This window comes from Mastigoproctus giganteus, chromosome 5 (genome assembly GCF_048544385.1).
Source record: "Mastigoproctus giganteus isolate SK-2022 chromosome 5, ASM4854438v1, whole genome shotgun sequence".
NCBI classification, from domain to species: domain Eukaryota; kingdom Metazoa; phylum Arthropoda; class Arachnida; order Uropygi; family Thelyphonidae; genus Mastigoproctus; species Mastigoproctus giganteus.
Window position 1 is genome coordinate 24,525,219 of NC_143579.1, and position 20,878 is coordinate 24,546,096.

Here is a 20,878-nt window from a genome sequence, read left to right on the forward strand (position 1 = left end):
AGCTCAGACACAACATGGGTTTGTTAAGGGGAAGCCTTGCCTGATCTATTTGATTGGATACTGTGATGTAGTCACAAAGGAACTGGATGCAAAGAATAACTTTCATATCATATATTTGGATCTTAGAAAGGCCTTTGATACTGTTGCATATGGAAGACTGCTGCACAAATTGGAGCAGTGTGGCATTGGAGGCAAATTGCTGCAATGGATAAAGGGGTAGTTGAGTGGGAGACACAGAGAGTGGTAATCAATGGACACTGCTCATCGTGGTCTAATGTTATCAGTGTAGTCTCTCAGGGTTCAGTTTTGGGTCCATTGTTGTTTTCTGTATTTATAAGTGATATTGATGATGGTATATCAAGCTTAATGTCCAATTTTGCAGCCGATACGAAGGTTGGCAGGGTTGCTAAGGACACTAATGACAGTACGCTGCTGCAACAGGATCTAGAAAAGTTAAGCAGATGGGCTGAGAGAAGTGGCAAATGAAATTTAACATTGACAAATGTAAAGTACTACATATGGGAAGCAGCAACCCAAGAGTAACGTATCAACTCTATGGTACTACACTGACAGTGGCAGAGAATGAAAAGGACCTGGGGGTAATTGTGCAGTCAGATATGAAGTTTTCTGAGTAGTGCAGACGGTCTGCAAGGGTGACTCATGTTGTTTTGTCAATGTTATACAGGAATTTTTCTAGCAGGGATAAGGAGGTGATTATCCCCTTGTATAAGGCAATGGTCAGGCAACAACTTGATTACTGTGTATTTGTCTGGAGACCTCATTTTAAGAAGGATGTAGAGCTGTTGGAACGAATACAGAGGAATGGCAACAAGATTAGTGAATGGAACACAGGGTTGCTCTTAGGAAGGAAAGCTTAAGTTTTCCAAATTAAAGTGTCTGGAGACTAGGCCCCGGCGAGGTGATCTGATAGAGGTGTATAAAGCCTTGAATGGTTTGAGCATGCTCAATGCCGATGGGATTCTCCCTCTTGCTCAGAATAATCACCTGAGAGGGCATAAATTCCAATTGAGGAAAGACAGTTGTAGGATAGATGTGCGGAAGTTTGCCTTTAGCCAGCGGGTAGTTGATTGGTGGAAGAGACTTCCGTCTTTTGTTGTGGAAGTTGATAGCCTAAATAAATTTAAGGCTCAGCTGGACAGGTATTTGAAACGAACGGACAGGTATTTGGTGAAATCGGAGCGGTTTTTTATTTATTTATTATTTTTTTATTATTTTTTTTTTTTATTTTATTTTTTTTTTAGGCTGATGCTGCATAAGCTTCCTTTCTTGCATCGTATGGCTCTACTAATGCTAATGCCAATGCTATACAACCATTATAAATTCCCCTTGTGCCGGTTCGAAGTTTCTCGCTTACTTTTCATTCCATCGTCAGTTTATAGTATACCACCATATCACATTTTGTCCCGCTTCTTGACCAGCTTAACGAGTTACACATGTATGCAATGTGTTCTTTTAATTTTGTCGATTACTATATTTTTATATTCATATAGAATTACACCGATATCATAAAAATACCAGAAATCTAATTTTAATTAACATCCACAGTGAATAAATTTCTTTTAAAGATATATTCAAATAACTTGGAACTTTTATTGTAGAAGAGAAGAATATGACATATTTCCTCTTTACCGGTAAGAGATTTATGCCTGTGTTACAACATATGTTATTATGCTGGTATAACTGTAAGAGACTTATAGTAATTTTACAACAAATGTTATTATGTTGGTATAACTGCATTACAATACTTCTGTATTACAATACAATTATACAGTATTATGATATTATCATTAACAGTATCAGAAGTAGAGCATTTAGAAAATTTTAATTAACCTTTAAAACTGAGAGAACAGGCAGCTCGTCAGGGACTCAAGCATATCATGACGTATCGAGTGATACACCCCTGATTCGGATGTCTGAAAACAATAGTCAAATCCAGACTGCTTTGGTTGAAGGCGATCTAGTTTTATTGGGAGACTCTCTTGTCAGGAAAACTGGTAAATTTTTTTACAATAAAACAAGGCGGTCCAGAACCAGAGTGTGCTTGCCAGGAGCAACCATTGATGATACCAGCAACAGATTGTCAGACTTTAAGGGAGGTGAAGAGAGCATTCTATTCATGTGGAAGCTAACGATCTTAAAGGTAAACGACTTGACCATGTGTTGGATAAATATAAGACAAGTTTGAAAACTGCCGCGAGTTAGATCAAATTGGATTGTTTCAATTTAGGGAGTATAGTAGATAAAGAAGGGAGAATTTATAAAAAAGATATGTAGAGAGCAAACCAAAGAAGAATGTTTTATAACTTTAAAAATTTATGTGGAGAAAGAAGTAGATGAGAATTGCAAAATTGTTCTCCACGGAGCTTATTATGTACCACAAAAAATCTATGGATCGAAATCATGGATAATGCCGGACAGAGTGTAGAGTGTGTTAGTGTCAAACGGCACCAGAGGGTTTCTCCTCATCTCTACATAGTATATATTGTAGGTGGGAAACAGAACACTATCAATGCCAGAGGTTTAAAGGTGTACAGTGGCGAACAAAACAAATGCATCACTTATGTGTTTTGCGCTGCATTGTGGTTGCAGAAATGTTCGAAATGCATTTGTTAGATGGGATATATATCTCTATGAATTGTCTGCGTGGGTTGGGCCGATTCGAATCCCGTCGATGAGGCGAAAAACTTTAAATGGCTTTTTTCACTCCGTGGCCGAGTTAGTCGGTCTCAGGCGTAGATAGCAATTTTTTCTCCTTGTATATCTGAGAGGATTTTCGTTCAGCAAACAGAAAAATCAACCATAGAACACTCACAACTGACAGACATAAGACACAGCACGGTAGATAATTTTAATTATTCGCGTGACCTAAATATAATACAGTATAGCTATGCGATTTGAGTTTAATAAGCTTTTGGGTGTAGGGCTCAAACAATTTAGAGATGATTCGGACGCTAATTGTATGTGTTTGTTTGTTTGTTATTTGGATTTTTAGGAGCATTAGCAACTAAAGCCATATTGCTCCGGGGATATGCGGTGGTCATTCCCTGACCTTTCCGCATCCTCCGTATTTGGTGGTCACGGGCTCGAACCCCGGTCTAATCAAGAAGCGTGTGCTACGCACTGCTGCTCCTGCCCACCTGGCTACGGAGGCGCCTAATTGTATGTTAGAGAGGGGGAAGAAAACTGAAGGCTAGGGAGAAAAGACAGAGATACCGAGTCCATAGAGAAGATGATCCCCAAATCAGTGGAGCAGGCCCATACCTCACGACAGGGAAAATAGGGTGGCGAGGGGGAGGAGAACAGGGGTCACCTCCAGGAGCGTAGCTACCCTTTTTCGGGACGGGAGGCAAAGAACATGTTCGGGTCCCTACTTAATTAATGAAAATTGCAAAAACAGGAGACAGCCAAAGACGCCGGACCCTTAAAGGGCCCGGAGGCAATTGCTTTGCCTCCCTACATGGTAGCTGCGCTACTGGTCACCTCCCCTCCTGCCCAGGGAGTGGACGCAAAGGAACAGCAAAGGCGAATGGCTAGAAGGCCTAATGGCAGCAGCAGCTGCCTGGCACGTGGCGCAGTGGTATTGTCACCGTTCTCCCACACCGGGTGGAAAAGGCCAGGGTTAGAATCCCGTCGATGACGCGAGGAACTTTAGTGGGCTTTTTTCACTCCGTTGCTGAGTTAGTCGGTTTGAGGCGTAGATCGCAAGGTTTTTTTCCCCAGAAACTTGGGTTTTTTTCGTCCAGCAATGCAGGCAAATCGACCAGAGAACACACACAATTTAAAGACAAAAATACGGGTTTATCTAATCAATTACTGGTAACCCTAATATAATAATAAAATAAAAAATAAAATGACCTGAGGAATTTTTTTTTGGGCCTTTTCACTCCGTGGCTGAGTTAATTCGGTGCGATCTAAATTCGTATAATAAGAACAACTTCCCATATAACTTGTTCGTTCTCCTCTAATAATTTGTCTAATAGCTAGTTCTTCCTTAAATTCATTCAAACCAACCACTTCTGCAAGTACCGGATGGCTAAAAGAAAATATCCACACATCTCTTTTTTCATCAAATTTCCTCACATCTATTCATAGCTTTAAATACAGATCAATCAGATCTCACAGGTGCCTGTAACCATCTCTCCTCCATATGTCCTCTCATGTGTGTATTGTCTGAGTAAGAGTAAGGACGCCATGGGCATTTAGTTCACTTAATATATTCATAGCTTTAAACACCTCAATCAGATCTTGCAGGTGGCTAGATTCGAGACCCTGCAATTTGCAGAACCTGAAGAGTACCATATTGTGCCCCCACATCACTAATTTTTTTTCTCTTCTCTGCACCCGTTATAACAGATCCACATAGTTTATTACCGTGTATGGTTAATTATTAACACTTGCCTTTGACCTAGTTAATTTACTTAATCAATCTTACCTAACAATGATTCAGCAGTGTTCTTATAGCAGCAATATAAAGTTCCTCAGTTCCTCACTATTATGCAGATATGTCGCCCAAGGTTTCAATTTTAGTGTGTGACCGGCAAAGGGTAACCAATATTATATTATTATTATACAGTACTCTCTGAGTAGTGCGAGTTTCTGTACAATTTGCTATGGTAACTAGCATTAGCATTAGCATTAGTACAGGCATTTGATGCAAGAAAGCAAGCTTATGCAGCATCAGCCAAAAAAAAAAAAAAAAAAAAAAAAACCACTTCCACTTCACCCCTCTGTTCGTTCAAAATACCTGTCCAGCTGAGCCTTAAACTTATTTAGGCTATCAACTTCCACGACAAGGGATGGAAGTCTGTTCCACCAACCCACCACCCGGTGGCTAAAGGCAAAATTGCTCACGTCTATCCTACATCTGTCTTTCCTCAATTTGAATTTATGCCCTCTCAGGTGATTATTCTGAGCGAGAGGAAGAATCCCATCAGCATTGAGCATGCTCAAACCATTCAAGGCTTTATACACCTCTATCAGATCACCTCGCTGGTGCCTAGTCTCGAGACGCTGTTATTTGCAAAACTTAAGCCTTTCTTCGTAAGAGCACCCCTTTGTTCCATTCACTAATCTTGTTGCCCTTCTCTGTACTCGTTCTAGCAGCTCTACATCCTTCTTGAAATGAGGCCCCCAGATATGTATACAGTACTCTAGGTGCGGCCTGACCATTGCCTTATACAAGGGAATAATCAACTCCTTATCCCTGCTAGAAAAATTCCTATATATCATTGACAATACACCATGAGCTACTCCTGCAGCCCGTCTGCACTGCTCAGAGAACTTCATATCTGCCTACACAACCACCCCCAGGTCCCTTTCATTCTCTACCACTGTCAGTGTAGTACCACAGAGTTGATACGTTGCTCTGGGGTTGCTGTTTCCCATGTGTAGTACTTTACATTTGTCAATGTTAAACTTCATTTGCCAAGGTCACTATTACTGTTACTATTTTAGGGTTACCCGTAAATGATTACATTAACCCGTATTCGTGTCTGTAAATTGCGTGTGTTCTCTGGTCGATTTGCCTGTTTTGCTGGATGAAAAAAACCCCAGTTTCTGAGGGAAAAAACTTTGCTATCTACGCCTGAGACTGACTAACTCAGCCACGGAGTGAAAAAAGCCCACTAAAGTTCCTCGCGTCATCGACGGGATTCGAACCCAGGCCTTTTCCACCCGGTGTGGGGAGGACGGTGACGATACCACTGTGCTACCCACTCAGACATGGTAACTAAGGTCAGGAGTAGGAGTGCAGTAGCACACCCTCTTTGAGTAGACCGGAGTTCAAGCCCTGACTGCTAAATACGGGTCGATCCGCCAACTCGCACTGGTTTCAACATGAATTTCCCTCCAAAGGAATTGTTGAAGAGGCTTCTATCCTGCAGTGGATTGATAATGGCTGCAGTTTTCCTTCCATCATGCAGTATGACTGATGACTTTTGAGGTTATAATGAACATCATGCCGAGATCCAATCTTCCTTACATTTCGAGGGTACAGCTCTAAAACGGTGTTCGCAGGTCGGCCGCTAGTTAGTACACCGGACCGAATCTATTGGTAACTCTTAAGAGGCTTTTGGATCACCTAGTATATAATCTTGCTACCTCTACTCTGCCAGATAGTGACTGGATGGAGTCCGAGTAGTGTGTATGCAGGGGACATTGTCGAGGCCACGTTATACCAAGAATCTGGGTATACTGTATTCTTAACATGTGTACGCCATATCCAAAAATTTCATTTCTTCATACAGCCTGTCCCCCTCACTTTTTCTTACCATTGAATTCACCATGAATTGTCAAACTAATAAAGTAAGCTTATCTGCGAAAAGATTAAAACCTCCCAAACACTTTTTAGTTCATTTCACAAATATACGTGCTCTCAATTCTAATCTCGACAATGTCCATTTCCAATTGCAGTCTCCCAAACCCCATGTACTTTTTCTGATAGAATTTCAGTTATCGGATGATTCAAATACTGCTCATCTCAGTTGCCCAAATTATTCGCTGTGTGATTCCTTTCACCTGAAAGTTGGTACTTGTGCATATGACCATTCCGATATTCCCTGTCAGAGACTTGATGATTTGGAAACTCCTCTTTTCGATCTTCCACCACTTAAAATCTCTCTACCTCATTGTGTCAAATTCATCTGTTGTATCTGCCGTTCTTCCAACTCCACTAATCACTTGGAGCTCTTTGACTTCCTCTCTTTGACTTATTCTAACCCAACTGTCCTAACAGCGAGGTAATTTTCCTTGGTGATTTGAATGTTCACAACTCCAGCTGACTTCCGTTTTCTAGTCACACAGACCCAGCCGGTCGAGATGCTGAGGCTTTTGCAATTACTAATGACCTTGCACAGATTGTTCATTTACCTACAAGAATATCGTACAATCCCAACCATACGGCCAACACGATTGATCTTTTTCTCACCAACAACCTTCTAAGTACTCGGTCGAAGTGAGTGGTCCTTTAGGTACCTCAGATCACAACTTGGTGATTGTCTCTGTTCCAATGGAGCCTTTATCTCATGGATATTCCCAACCTCGTATTGTTTGGCATTACAAGAATGCAAAATGGGATGACTGCGAGATTTCTTTTCTTCTTTTCCTTGGTCGGATTAGTGTTTCAAAATTTCTGATGTCAACGTTTTCTCAGATCGTGTCAGTGAATTTACTTTTGTAGGAAGGGAATCCTTCATTCCACACTCCACTTTAAAATCTCATCTTTTATCAAACCTTAATTTTCCAATAAATGTGCTAAGGCTGTTCAAGAGAAGAGCGATGCATATCGTAATTGGCTTATTTCCAATTCTTCAGTTTCAAATTCTGCCCACACCAAAGCTTGCAACAATTGTAAAGCAGTCATTAATCAGTCCAAACAAGATTTTGAATACGCTAAGAGTAGAAAACTTGCTTCTTGCCCTAATGGTGGCCGAGCATTCTGCTCTCTTGCCAAAGCTATTGGCCGCAACTTTTGCCCATCTCTGCTCCCACCTCTGTCGAAACCGGTTGGTTCTGTTGTCACTTCAGCCAAGGATAAAGCTGACCTGCTAGTATCCAATTTTTCTTCCAAATCATGTATTGATGATCTTGGTAAAACACCTCCCACTATTCCCAACACGCTCCATTCAATTTCTCCTGTGGTGTTCCATCAAAAGGGCGTCAGAAGGATTTCGACGAATCTTGATGCTAAGAAGAAAGCTCCAGGTCCTGATGGTATTTCTCCACATGTTCTCAAAATCTGTGCTCCTGAACTTACTCCTGTTCTTTGCCGCCTTTTTTAACTTTCTTATTCCAAAGGTGTTTTTCCTCCTGTTTGGAAATTTGCTCATATCCAGCCAGTTCCTAAAAAGGGTGACAAATCCCTCCCATCCAATTATCGTCCCATTGCAATTACTTCTACTCTTTCTAAAATAATGGAGAAATCAATTAACTGCAACTCTTAAACTACCTAGAAACATTCCGTCTGATCAACGACGGCCAGTATGGATTCCGTCATTGTCGATCCACTCGTGATATTCTGGGTTATATTACCCACTTATGGACAAATTCAATGGAAAATTTTGGTGAAAAACAAAAAACCGTTGCTCTTGACATCCCAAAAGTTTTCGATCATGTTTGGTATAAAGTTCTTCTAAACTAGCTTCCATCTTATGGTTTGCCAAATGTTTTTTTTAATTGGTTATCCAGTTTTCTGTCTGATCGCTCACTGAGGGTGATGGTAGATGGCTCTCTGTATTCTAACTTCTGTACTAATGCTGGTGTCCCCCAAGTTTCAGTTTTTCCCCCACTCTTTTCCTCTTGTATATTAATGACCTTCTTTCATTGACTGGAAATTCTATCCATAGTTTTGCCGATGATAACACATTGCATTCCACTTTCCATTTTGAAAAACCTTGCTCTGCTCAATCAGCTTCAACTTCTCGAATATCTGCTACCAATTCCTTAAATGCCGATCTCCAGATAATTCTCCAGTGGGGCAAAGACATCTTAGTTGATTTCAGTCCTTCTAAAACACAGTCTTGTCTTATTTCTCGCAAAAAGGATTCTTCTGCTTCTATGCTCATCTTTGGTGACACTGCGATTTCTATGCAAAACGATAGAATTCTTTTTTTTTTTTTTTTTTTCTGGATTACCCTGACTCCTAATCTCACTTGGAACAAGCACATTACAAATATTGCTTCTTCTGCATCTAAAAAACTTGGTTTTCTCTTTCGCTCTCGACGTTACTTTTCTTCCAAACAGCTGTTCACTCCTAACAAATCACTAATCCGCCCTACCATGGAATATTGTTCCTACATCTGGGGCGGTGCTCCTAAAACCTCTCTCAGGCTTCTAGATTCCATTCAGAAGATGGCAGTTAGGTTAATTAATGATTCATCTCTAACACAGTCTCTCCTCTCGCTGTCTCATAGACGTACTGTTTCTGCTGCATGCCTCTTCTACAGATACTTCCATGGGCACTGTTCTTCTGAATTTGCTTCTATAATTCCCGCTGTCTCTTTCAAAACAGTCCGAACACGTGCCGCCACCAGCCAACATCCATTTACTGTCCAACTTCAAACTCACAGAATCAACTTTTCATCTTCGTTTATTTATTCAACTGCCGTTTTCTGGAACAACCTTCCTTCCTACTTATTTCCTGAAAATTACAGTCTACAAAAGTTCAAGTCTAATGTCAACAAATATCTTCTTTCGTCTTCTCAACCTCCATCCCAAGCACAGCACTAAGTACTATAAGTTCTAATACCTCTCGTGTTTGGGGTTTTCAGAAAAAAAAAGTTTACTTTTTTTTGTTTACTTTTTTTTTTTTTTAACTAAGATCATGGTGCATCAGTACAAGTTTCCCCAAATAAAAATTTTTATTTGTGGAAACTTGCACTTTCACGTTGGTTGCTGTTATAAACGCCAACACGCGAGGATACGATTATATAAACAAAATGTTTTTGGTAAGCATGAGTCTTTTCATCCCTCCCATGGATGCATGTATTACATGTGTACTATGTCTGAAGACAACTTAGGACATGACACCAGTATCCTTTGTTAGTAATAGTGTGCATTCGTCCATTAGTTTCTCTGTTTTCTGGAAGAAAAACACGAGTTTCCAGGAGACAGTGTTTTCTTTTGCTTATTTTTTTGGACGAAACCTAGAATTTCCAGAAAAAAAAACAATGAAGCATTCAATCGAAACTCCTAGCTCCACCGTAGTTTGTGAAAGACCATTACAGTCTCTCCTATCTTGAATAAATTCAAACCCATGTTTTTTCTACACAGTGTGGAAGAGCAGTAATTTTAATCACTGTGTTAGCCGCGAGGGTCTAAATTGATTCAACTTGTACACTGCACTGTCCATTTTATGACCAGCGACATTGTGAATGTTGGCCACATCATTTTACTTGTTTATAAAGATGTGTGTCTGAATTTCTTACATAATATGAATGACTATTAAGTCATTTTTCAGGAAATTCTCGATTAAATGGTCTCGGTCAGTTGTCAATGTTTTGCTCCAAAAAACACAAATTGACCTAGAACACATTCAAATTACCATACTAACATTCAAATTCTTTATGGTTGCTTTATTCGCCTTTGAGATAATTAAAACTAACCCAGTTTGCATTTATAAATAATACTCTGTAGTTTTTTTTTTTTTTTTTTTTTCTATATTTATCTGATAAAAAAAAAAACATGTTCAGAGAGGAAAGCAGCATTTACCTTGAGTTACAAATATACCCAAACAAAGAAAATATAAGGACCGAAAATTACTATTATTACGAAAATATATATTATTATTATTTTAATTATGTATAATTTCACTTTTCCATTCCGTAACGCGGATTATGTGTAGAGAATCTTCAAAGAAAGGGTGAGAGTTTACTGGGAAATCACTTTAGCTCCTTTCCTAGTTGTTTCTCTACAAAAATTAAAAGTAGTCTAATAGAAGTCTAGAAGTAGACCAGTAGACTACTTCAGTGCACGAAAACGTCATATCTGAAATAGTAAAGCAATAACAAATTCAAATCTTTATCCCCAAGTTGGGGAATTAAAAAGTTTAGACCAGTGATTACATGAAATTCACTTCAAGCGTGTTACCTTGTGACTGTGAGCTGTTTAAAATAGTACGTTGGTGTGAACGTCATATGCTATTCTCGTATGTTTTTCAATTTACTGAATTCATGTGATTTTCCTGAATTGGAGACAGCTGTTTATATGTTGTTTTACTAGCGTACTCTGGTGGCATAACAGAATAAAATCTCAATATGGTTGCCGAAGTAGCGTTTTACTGTAGTAAGCACATTAGCAGATGATTATGCATATAAACGAGAATTTTCCTTATTCTTAGTACTTATAAGTAACCTTTGTTTGTATAGGCAAACATGTGATATAATGAAGAAAGCTTCCGAGTCTTTCCCAGGGGGAAAGTATGAGAATTCTGAAGTGTCTAGGAGACTATACAGGTTAGTCCATTAAGCCTATCTTGTAAGATGTTTTGTATCAATATTTTGATAATGTTTCTTAGGAAAAAATATATTTAAAAAACTTTCGTGCATTATTAGTAGAAGTATATATTGTATAGTTTCTATTTTATAATCGATTTTTATTGAATGACATTTTTGTTTTTTGTTTCTGCTCTTGAACTTTTTGTATTCAGTTTAAATTTAGTATCTTGGAAGTGATAGCCTTGATGTCCTTGTTAATATTGGGAAAATAAACAGGTTCTTGCTTTTATAGATAAGTATCAGTTTTTGCGGCGTAAAGTTGCAGTATAAACAACACAAACCGTCGAGAACAGTACAATAATAGAGAACAAGTTGAACTCTTAATTCTTGAAATGTGTAAATTGCATCCAACGAAACAACTGATTGAGACATTTTACTTTGTTATATTCCCTGTGTACAGTATAATGTTTTCAGCCACATGTCACTCGTTTGGAGAGGTTTTAGTTCCTGTCCGGTCGATGACAGTACGATTTCTAAAATGAAAATTTCTCTTTAGTCGAGGCTGTAGGTAGCTGATCTCAGTCGGTGAGAGAAGGGATTTCCCCTTGAATTTTTCCGGGTTTTTCAGCCCACAGAACGTTCAAATCGACTTGTTAACACACTTGTCGGACATAATATCCAATGACGCAATATGTTCTAATTCACCAGTGTGCCTAAAATACAACTTAGTTATATGCTTCTTATTAAATATATTTTTTTTCAGAATTTTATATCAGAAAATTGAATATTTAGCATTTGATTTAATTCTGATTATAATTCTTTCGACTTATATTTGTTACCTTAGGATTAATGCATTGTATTGCAGTTGTAAATTTATGTTGAATATATTTTTTTGATATTGTTAAATGTAGTAAGCATTATTTGGTAGTGTTTTACAGTTTACAGTTCGGTATTCTTTTATGTATTGAAAACTGTTGGGAACAATTTTGAACATCTTTTTGAATTGAGAGAGAAAAAAGATATGCATCAAAATGCAAATTGAATTTTTATAATTTAATAATTTCTGCCTAGACTGATATTTTTGTCAAATAATCAATATTTTACATCTGTAGATGCTTTAGAAATGCATTTAATTGCAAATTAAACATTATATTGCAATAGCAGTATCGTGGCCCTTACCTTTAATTTCTGTATAATTGGATGTCAGAAGTGTTAGAGACAATCAAACTGAACGAATTGAACTATGCAAAACAATGTTATGTTCCAAGTTATGTGAAAACCATACATTTGTATTTTTATAATCAGTACCAATTTGTAAATATGATTTGTAAGCCTTGATTTTTAAATACATTAGGCACTGATTATGATCACTGGTTTTTAAAATCAGCTGCTTTATAGAATCAAATATCAAAAGATCAATACAAATCATTAAAATGCACTGCACTTTCATTGTTTATCAGAATCATATGTTCAGTTACCAAGAATCAAATTTTAATGCCTTTCTGATATTTTTCTAAAGCACTTTTTTCTAGGTCATAAATTTAAACAGCCATAAAACAATAAAACAGTTTTCAGTTTCTTGGGCTTTTTCATTAGTACAATCTGTTATAAACATGTACTAAACTAGGTCTTACTGCATTTGCGATAATACCAATACCTGGAATTCTGTGGGTTTTTATATTATTAAGATGTAATGTGTTTCTCCTATGAAATCTTCATTCATGTACCCAAACCGTAAAGAAAGTTTCAGAATCTTCTCTTCATTCCTAAATCTAAAATTCCTTTACCTTTTTACTGTTCGGTATCTCACTTGTACATGTCATGTTAGTTGCAATTTGTGCGTGTCATGTTCGTTGTTATTGACTGATGCTTATCTTTTTTATGGTTTTAAAATTTACAACCCAAAAAGTCAGTGAACAGAAAGAGTAGATTTGAATGTAAAAGATAACTTATGGATTATAGAAACATATGACAAATTAAACTTAAACAGTATGTTGCAAAGGAAAGCAGCAGTAAAATTAGGAGTGCCTTAGTCATCTTTATCAAAATTATTAAAATCGCATTACACATTGAACACTAATGTGATTAGCTTTGTTCATTTGGTTCAAACAGGTCAGCTCATTTAATGCACCAATAAATTTTAGCGTTCTTCTTCCAAAGTTAGTGATTTTACTGGAAAACTACATGAATAATTGAAGGCGATAGGTGGCTGACAAGATGTAATGAGAGGCATGGTATTGTTTACAAAAAACTTCACATAGAAAAACAAGATTCTGATGGTTCTGCAGCTGACAACTAGTTAAAAAGTCTTGACAAACTGTGTTAAGCACTTATAATCCTGAAAACATTTTTAACACAGGTGAAACAGGGTTGTACTAAAAGGCTACCACTGACCGTTGCATGATTTTTCAAAATACCTTTGCATCTGCAGGAAAGAAGATCAGAGACAGGATTACAGTTCTTTTAATGTACACCACAAGAGGAACAGTCAAGATGAAGCCATTAGCTATAGGCAAGAGTAAATCACCTAAGTGTTTTAAAGGAGTAAACCTTGAATATGCCAGTGTTGGATGACAGCTTCTTTATTTGAAAATTATCTTTGTAAATGGGGATTTGCAATTGGGTAAGAAAAACAAAAAGTGCTGGTTTTGGACAACTGCCCAGCTCATCCAAAGTTGACTTTCAGAAACATTGAATTAGTTTTTCTACTTTTTTAATACCACATTGGTGATTCAACTAGAGAGTAATAAAAACCTTTAAGGTCCTTTATAGGTTTGATATGAGTCGATGAATCTATAGATGATGATTTGAAAACATCATCCAATATTGCAAAGCAGATAACTATTCTAGATGCTCTACATATGACAATAAGTGCCTTGATTGAAGTGTCGAAAATCTGCATTAGCAATTGTTTCAAAAGAATCAGGATTAATTATTCATGATGGTTAACTAAGTCAAAATACTGATTATGTTGAAGCGTAAAGACATGGATGATTGGGATTTTAATGATTTGGTGAACTTAGGCAATCTACAAGTTACTACAGCTTTAGCAGATGAAGAAATTGCCCAGTCTGTCACTGATAATTTTGCCGAGGAGGAGGAAAATGAAGATGAACCTGAATGAAATTCAGTTACAAAATGTTAAACTCGTAAAGCTATAGCCATCCTGAGGAGAGTGTTGAAAGAAACTGGTGCAAGTGATTGTGAATATAGACTTATACAATATTGATAAATTTATAGAGACTGATTGCTTTTTATTTTTCTGACCCGTGGATATTCTACCAATTTTGGCTTATCAGAATGGCTGTTTACTAGAATCAAAATTCAGTTTACCGCACGATCATGTTAACCAGTGCTTATTGCATAAGTAAGCCTTGCAAATACATATATCAGGGAAATAACATTATACAGGAACAGCTGAAATAGTATTAATTAGGCTAAGCAAAGCAAATTTATTCATCAGACAAAATAAATAATTAAAAATAAATTTAAAAAAATTCCTGAATCAATCGCAGTTTGCCATTTCTAAAAAGTAACAATCTAGTTCCACCTTGAACCTTCAGATTCTCTACCTCAACTTCTTTAAGAGAAACTTTTAATGATCAACAACATGCTGCCCAAAGGTGAACTTCTTGACATCTAATCTGCTATTGGTTCCCAAAATTTTATATTTGTGTCCCCTTGTTCTTGTTTCACTTGCCAGTGCGAATGTATCACCCCCATTCTGCTTATTCCTTTTAGGGTCTTAAAAACCTCTACCAGGTCAACTCTGAGGTGTTTGGTCTCCATGCTCTGCAGTGCATATTCTTTTAAGACATTCCTTATAGGATTAATTAGGCTAAGCAAAGCAAATTTATTCATCAGACAAAATAAATAATTAAAAATAAATTTTAAAAAATTCCTGAATCAATCGCAGTTTGCCATTTCTAAAAAGTAACAATCTAGTTCCACCTTGAACCTTCAGATTCTCTACCTCGACTTCTTTAAGAGAAACTTTTAATGATCAACAACATGCTGCCCAAAGGTGAACTTCTTGACATCTAATCTGCTATTGGTTCCCAAAATTTTATATTTGTGTCCCCTTGTTCTTGTTTCACTTGCCAGTGCGAATGTATCACCCCCATTCTGCTTATTCCTTTTAGGGTCTTAAAAACCTCTACCAGGTCAACTCTGAGGTGTTTGGTCTCCATGCTCTGCAGTGCATATTCTTTTAAGACATTCCTTATAGGGAAAATTCTTAGCACTCCCAACCAATCCAATCCCTTCTATCCTTTATTTAGGTGAAGCCTTTAGGCCTGAATACAGTATTCTAAATGAGGTCTCACCATCATTTTGTAAAGGGGATAATATCCTTCTCCCTGATGCCAAACATGCTGTTATCATTGATAGTACGCCCTGAACCTTCCTGCCTACTTGCTTACATTGGAAGAAAAACCTCATATATGCTTGTATCTTAATGTCTAAATCCTTCTCATCTTGAACTACCTTTAATTCCATGTCTCCTAGTTTGTATGTCATCCCTCGGATTTTTTTTCCCCTTCCAAATGTAAAATCTTCCATTTGTAATGTTTCAGACCATATGTGTAACCAATCTAAATTATTCTGAAGCAGCATAGCCTGATCCCAGTTGTTAACCATTCAGCCTACCTTTAAATCATCAACAGCTTTTTCTGCATACCTTCATTATTACTGAAAAAAATCAGAAACAAGAAAAGAGCTCCAGAAGCACCTCAAGGGACCCAAGAAAATGGTGGAAGATTGAATAATAAATTCAATGTTCTGACCCTTAAAGATAATGCTACTCTTATTTCCTGCCATCACTTAGAGGGTATAACCAGAAAAAAGGAACCCATCAGTTATAAATAATGTTGAATATGATACAGTAAAACTTTACAACTAAATCTGATGATCTGTTAAATTAAAAAAAAAAGAAATACATATATTCATTGATGTTTCTATAATGCTGTGAAAAAGTTCTGCATTATGAAATATATTAAATGTGGTAATACTGTATTTTACTGTACTTAACCTTAATCCTCAGTTGTGGATTAGAGAAGCTTGAAATTTTGCCTTTCACATGGTGGCTACTCTGACTAAGCTTATTCAGGTGAAACACTATTGAGGATTGATGTCCATCACGCTCAGCAGGCTAATGAAGATGTTGAGGAAAATCTAGTCTGCCTTGCATCCTGTATGATATGAATCTTGCAAAGCACACAGGATGTGGGATTTGGGTGTGTTTACCATTTCTTCATAAGAGCAGAAACTGTAAGCAAATTACTTCAGTGTCCAATAAGTTTGTTTTAATTTACTTCAAGAGAACAAATACATACAGTATTTTGGTATCTCTCTCTAATAGTCTGTTATTAAATGAAAGCACGACCAAACTCCTCGTTGGCTGTGAGTTAAATTCACTTAATTGTTAATTAAAATATTTTAAGTGATGGTAAATGCCATCAGACACTTATTTCTGACGTTCATTAAAGTAATGTTGATTAAATCAAGGGTTATCATTATTGTTATAATTAGCCATATGGTGCAAGGAAGCCTGAGGCTTATGCTGCACCAGCCAAAAAAAAAATTGATTTATCCTGTGACCTAGAGAGAGAAATAGAAGGAAATCACCAAGAAAGAGAAGAATGATGATATCCAGCTCAGGACCCTGGGTGTGCCAAGCCCATACTCACCAGATGTGAGCCCATGGTTTACTGTACTTCCCAAATGGGAAAATGATAATATAAAAGTTTTCTACTAAGTGGAAGACTTAAAACATGTAAGTAGAAAAAAACTACTAGCACAAAATTAAGGAGAAATAAGGCTGTAAAAGAAGAAAAATGATAAACTGAAGGATAATTCAGGTAAACCGGATGCATGCTTAAGTTATCATGCATAACTTATGCATGATAACTGGATGCATGCATACACATCTTTGATGGTGTCTAGCATCATATGTTGTTTTTTAGTATTAATGTCTTGGTTTATGTGCTAGGTGTAATCCTTCAAATAACTAAGGTGGACACTTCTGATATATAAATCTATAAAAAAAATTTAACTTAGAGCTTTATGGCATTACTGATTTCATTAGCCACTGAAATCCTTGGAAATTAGGTGATGGAGCTTGCCAGAGTACTTAAATAATCTACTGGGTGCCTGACCTGCCTCCTTGTGGCAAAGTGTGGGCAATGGTGGGTCCTAATAGGGGGTCCAATGGCTAAATGGTCAGAGAAACAACAGAACATAACGCTACACAACAGACCACTCCCCACACACTTTTTAAATCTCTGGCCTCCACAGAGTTCTGTGTCACTCTCAAAGAATACAATGCGGAGATGGGGGAAACTCCTGGTGCCGTCAGACAACTAACACACTTTACTGATTTCATTATCAGTAGACTAGGCTAGGGCAGATCTCAAAAAAAAACACGTCATGTCTATAAATCTTTCATGTAGGGTTGCACTGGCCACTTTGCAACTGGGAAGCAGCAAGCAGTTTTTTTAACAACTGCCAAAATTATTTTCTTAATCCTCCTTTTCTTATCATTTTTAACAACTAAGACAACAAAATGCAGAAAAAAAATAATAATAATTATTATTATTATTATTATTATTAAACTAAATTGCTGTTTCCTAGTTCCTGACATTACTGCAAGGGGCCAAGCCGTATGTCAGTATGGCCAGTAAAAAGGACTTGTAGGGAGCAGCGGTTTTAATATCTCAAAGGAAATTTCCCCTTCCCTAAATAAAAAAAAGACTGCTTGCCACCAACCAAAGTCCAACCTTGTAGCAACAATTCAGATATCTATAGTAATGTGTGGCTGCCTTGGTGATTAGTATTTTACAGATCAAATTTGTAGATGATGCAAAGATTGGTAGGATGCATAATGACAGTAATCAAGGTAAGAAACTGCAACAAGACCTAGAAAAACTAGGCAGATGGGCTGAGAAATGGCAATTGAAGTTTAACATTGATATATGCAAGGTACTGTATATGGGTAGTGGTAATCCCAGATTAAAGTACCAACTGTGTGGTACTACACTTGGGTGGTGTAAAATGAAAAAGACAAAGGGGTAATTGTGCAGTCAGATATGGAGTTCTAAGCACTGTGGACAGGTTCCCAGTACAGCTCGTGGTTTTGCTGACAACTGATATATACAGCAATTTTGCTAGCAGGGATAAGCGGGTGATCATCTCATTGTACAAGGCAATAGTTAGGCAGCATCTTGAGTACTGCATACAGATATGTACCAACTGTGTGGTACTACACTTAAGGTGGTAGAAAATGAAAAAGACCTAGGAGTAATTGTGCAGTCAGATATAAAGTTTTCGGAGCAATGCAGACAGGCTGCCAGGGCAGGTCATGGGGTGTTGTCAATGATATACAGGAATTTTGCTAGCAGGGAAAAGGAGGTGATTATCCCTCTGTATAAGGCAATGGTCGGGCCATGCCTTGAGTACTGTATGTAGGTCTGGAGGCCTCATTTTAGGAAGGATGTAGATTTGCTTGAGCATGTACAGAGAAGGGTAACAAGAGAGGAATGAAGGGATCCTCTTACCAGGAGAGGCTTAAGTTCTGCAAATTGCAGCAGCTGGAGACTAGGCACCCGTGAGGTGATCTGATTGAGGTGTATAAGGCCTTGAATGGGTTGAGCACGCTGAATTCTGATGGGATTCTTCCACTTGTTTAGATTACGAACCTAAGGGGGCATAAATTGAAATTGAGGAAGGACAGAGGTAGAATAGATGTGCATAAATTTGCCTTTAGCCAGCGGGTGGTTAATTGCTGGAACAAACTTCCATCTGTCGTTGTGGAAGTCGATAGGTTAAATAAATTTAAGGAGGAACTGGACAAACATTTAGAGGGGATTGTTTTGTAATTTTTTTTTTTGGCTGATGCTGCATAAGCTCATACACTTGCTTTCTTGCATCACATGCCACTACTACTACTACATCATTTTAGGAAGGATGTAGATTTGCCACAACAGGTGCAGAGAAGGACAATGAGATTGAGGGGAACAGAAAGGTGTTCTTATCAAGAAAGGCATCAGTTCTGCAAATTTCAGCATCTAGAGACTCGGCACCTGCAAGGTAATCTGACTGAGGTGTTTAAGGCTTTGAATCGATTAAGCAAGTTCATTGTTGATACTATTCTTCCTCTTGCTTAGGCTATACACAGGAGGCATAAATTCAAATTGAGAATGGGTGGTTTCAGAATAGACGTATGGAAGTTTGCTTCCAGCCAAAATGTGCCTGACAGTTAGAACAAACTTTCATCTATGTTGTGGAAGTTTGTAGTTTGAATAAATTCAAGGAAGAACTAGAAAAACAGTTGGAGGGGCTGGACAAGTGATGTAGGATTTTTTTCCCAGTTGATTTATAAGCTTGCTTTCTTGTATCATTTGCCATTACTAATAATAAATCATCAGTCTAGTAGCTTTGGTTGATCTGCCAGTTCTCTGTTTTATGATAGCTGCAGTTTGTATCTTTCATGATTGATGCAGCTTTTAACAAAGAGTATCAAAGGCTATGCTATACTATACTTTTGTTGAAAGCTGACACTACTGATACCATTGCAGCATTATTTTGTGGAATGAATCTTATTAGTTGAAGGAATGTGACAAAAAATAACAGACCAACCAATCATATACAAAAATTAGTTATAAGCAATTGTAGATTACACTTATCATATGGAGCTTTGTATGCATGCCCAGTGATCATAAGTAAGCTGTGTGTAACTTGTGCAGAAATCCAATAATTTATCATATCTCATGGTTTTTTATTTGTGCTGCTTTATTGCATTGATAATGTATCATTTATTCAAGGCTGCTCAATAAAGAATGATAATAATTTTTCATGAACAACTGTACTTCTTGCTATTTCTAGCTAAGCTGCATCACATAGCTACTGCACAGTTGACTCATGCACACAGTATGACCCTGGTTGTTGGTCAAGTTTATACCTGTTCAGTTTCAGTTACATAACAGTGGATGTGACACCACGAGGAACAGTATGTTATCCTCAAATTTTTGTTTCTGTCTCAAGAAAACATCAGTTGAAGCATATGAAATGTCAAGAGGCATATGGTGAATATACACTTCCATATAGCACAACTCGCAGGTGGTTTAGAATGTTTAAAGATGGACACGATTCAATCACAAAAATCGGTGATCCTGAAGATCCAACCACTGCTGTCACCACAGAAACCATAAACATTGCTTCTGTAATCTTGAGAGAAGATTGTCGTATAACAGTAAGGCAACTGGAAGAGATGTTGAGAACATCAGAAGGAAGCACGCACAGTATTCTCCATGACCATTTACATATGACATGTATGTGTGCACTGGGTTCCAAGACTACTCACACTTGAACAACAGCAAGTTCATATGGAAGTTTGTCAGGAGCTGCAATGGATGGTTACAAAGATGGTGAGGTTCTGCACAAGGTGATAATGGCAGATGAGACATGGCTTCATCATTTTGACCCATAGAGTAAGTAACAAAGCTCTGTTTAGAAGTCTACATCATCACCAACACCAAAAAAAGCAAAAGTTGTGGCTTTTGCAGAAGAGGTAATAATCTTTTTTTTTTAACATTCAAGGAATGGTTTTCCAGCCTGTTGTACCATGTCATAAGACTGTTACAGGACCTTACTACAGAACTGTATTGCGCACTTTGTGGAATCACTTTTGTCACAAACAACTGCGGGCAGGTGGGCGGATGCTGTATCATGACAATGCAAGACCTCACATTGCTCATACTGTCATCAAGTACTTAGCTAGCATTAATGACAAATGTGTTCCTCATCTGACCTACACTGTGACTTTAAACCCCGTGATTTTTTTTTTTTTTTTTTTTGCTTCCAAAGTTAAAGAAGAAGCTGCGAGGAAAACATTTCCAGTCATAAGAAGCTGTAAAGACATCAGAAGCAAT

The 20,878-nt window shown here is 37.6% G+C and overlaps 1 protein-coding gene across 2 annotated transcripts in view; it reads left to right on the forward strand.

Moving 5' to 3' along the window:
• Positions 1-10,778: 10,778 nt before the first annotated feature.
• Smg5 (Smg5 nonsense mediated mRNA decay factor) overlaps positions 10,779-20,878 on the forward strand; it is a 241,817-nt gene continuing 231,717 nt past the window's right edge. For both annotated transcript variants that reach the window (XM_090373113.1, XM_090373114.1), the window contains exon 1: positions 10,779-10,970. In XM_090373113.1, coding sequence (XP_090229239.1) covers positions 10,900-10,970 — 71 coding nt within the window. In that variant the 5' untranslated portion in view covers positions 10,779-10,899. The remainder of the gene's footprint in view (positions 10,971-20,878) is intronic.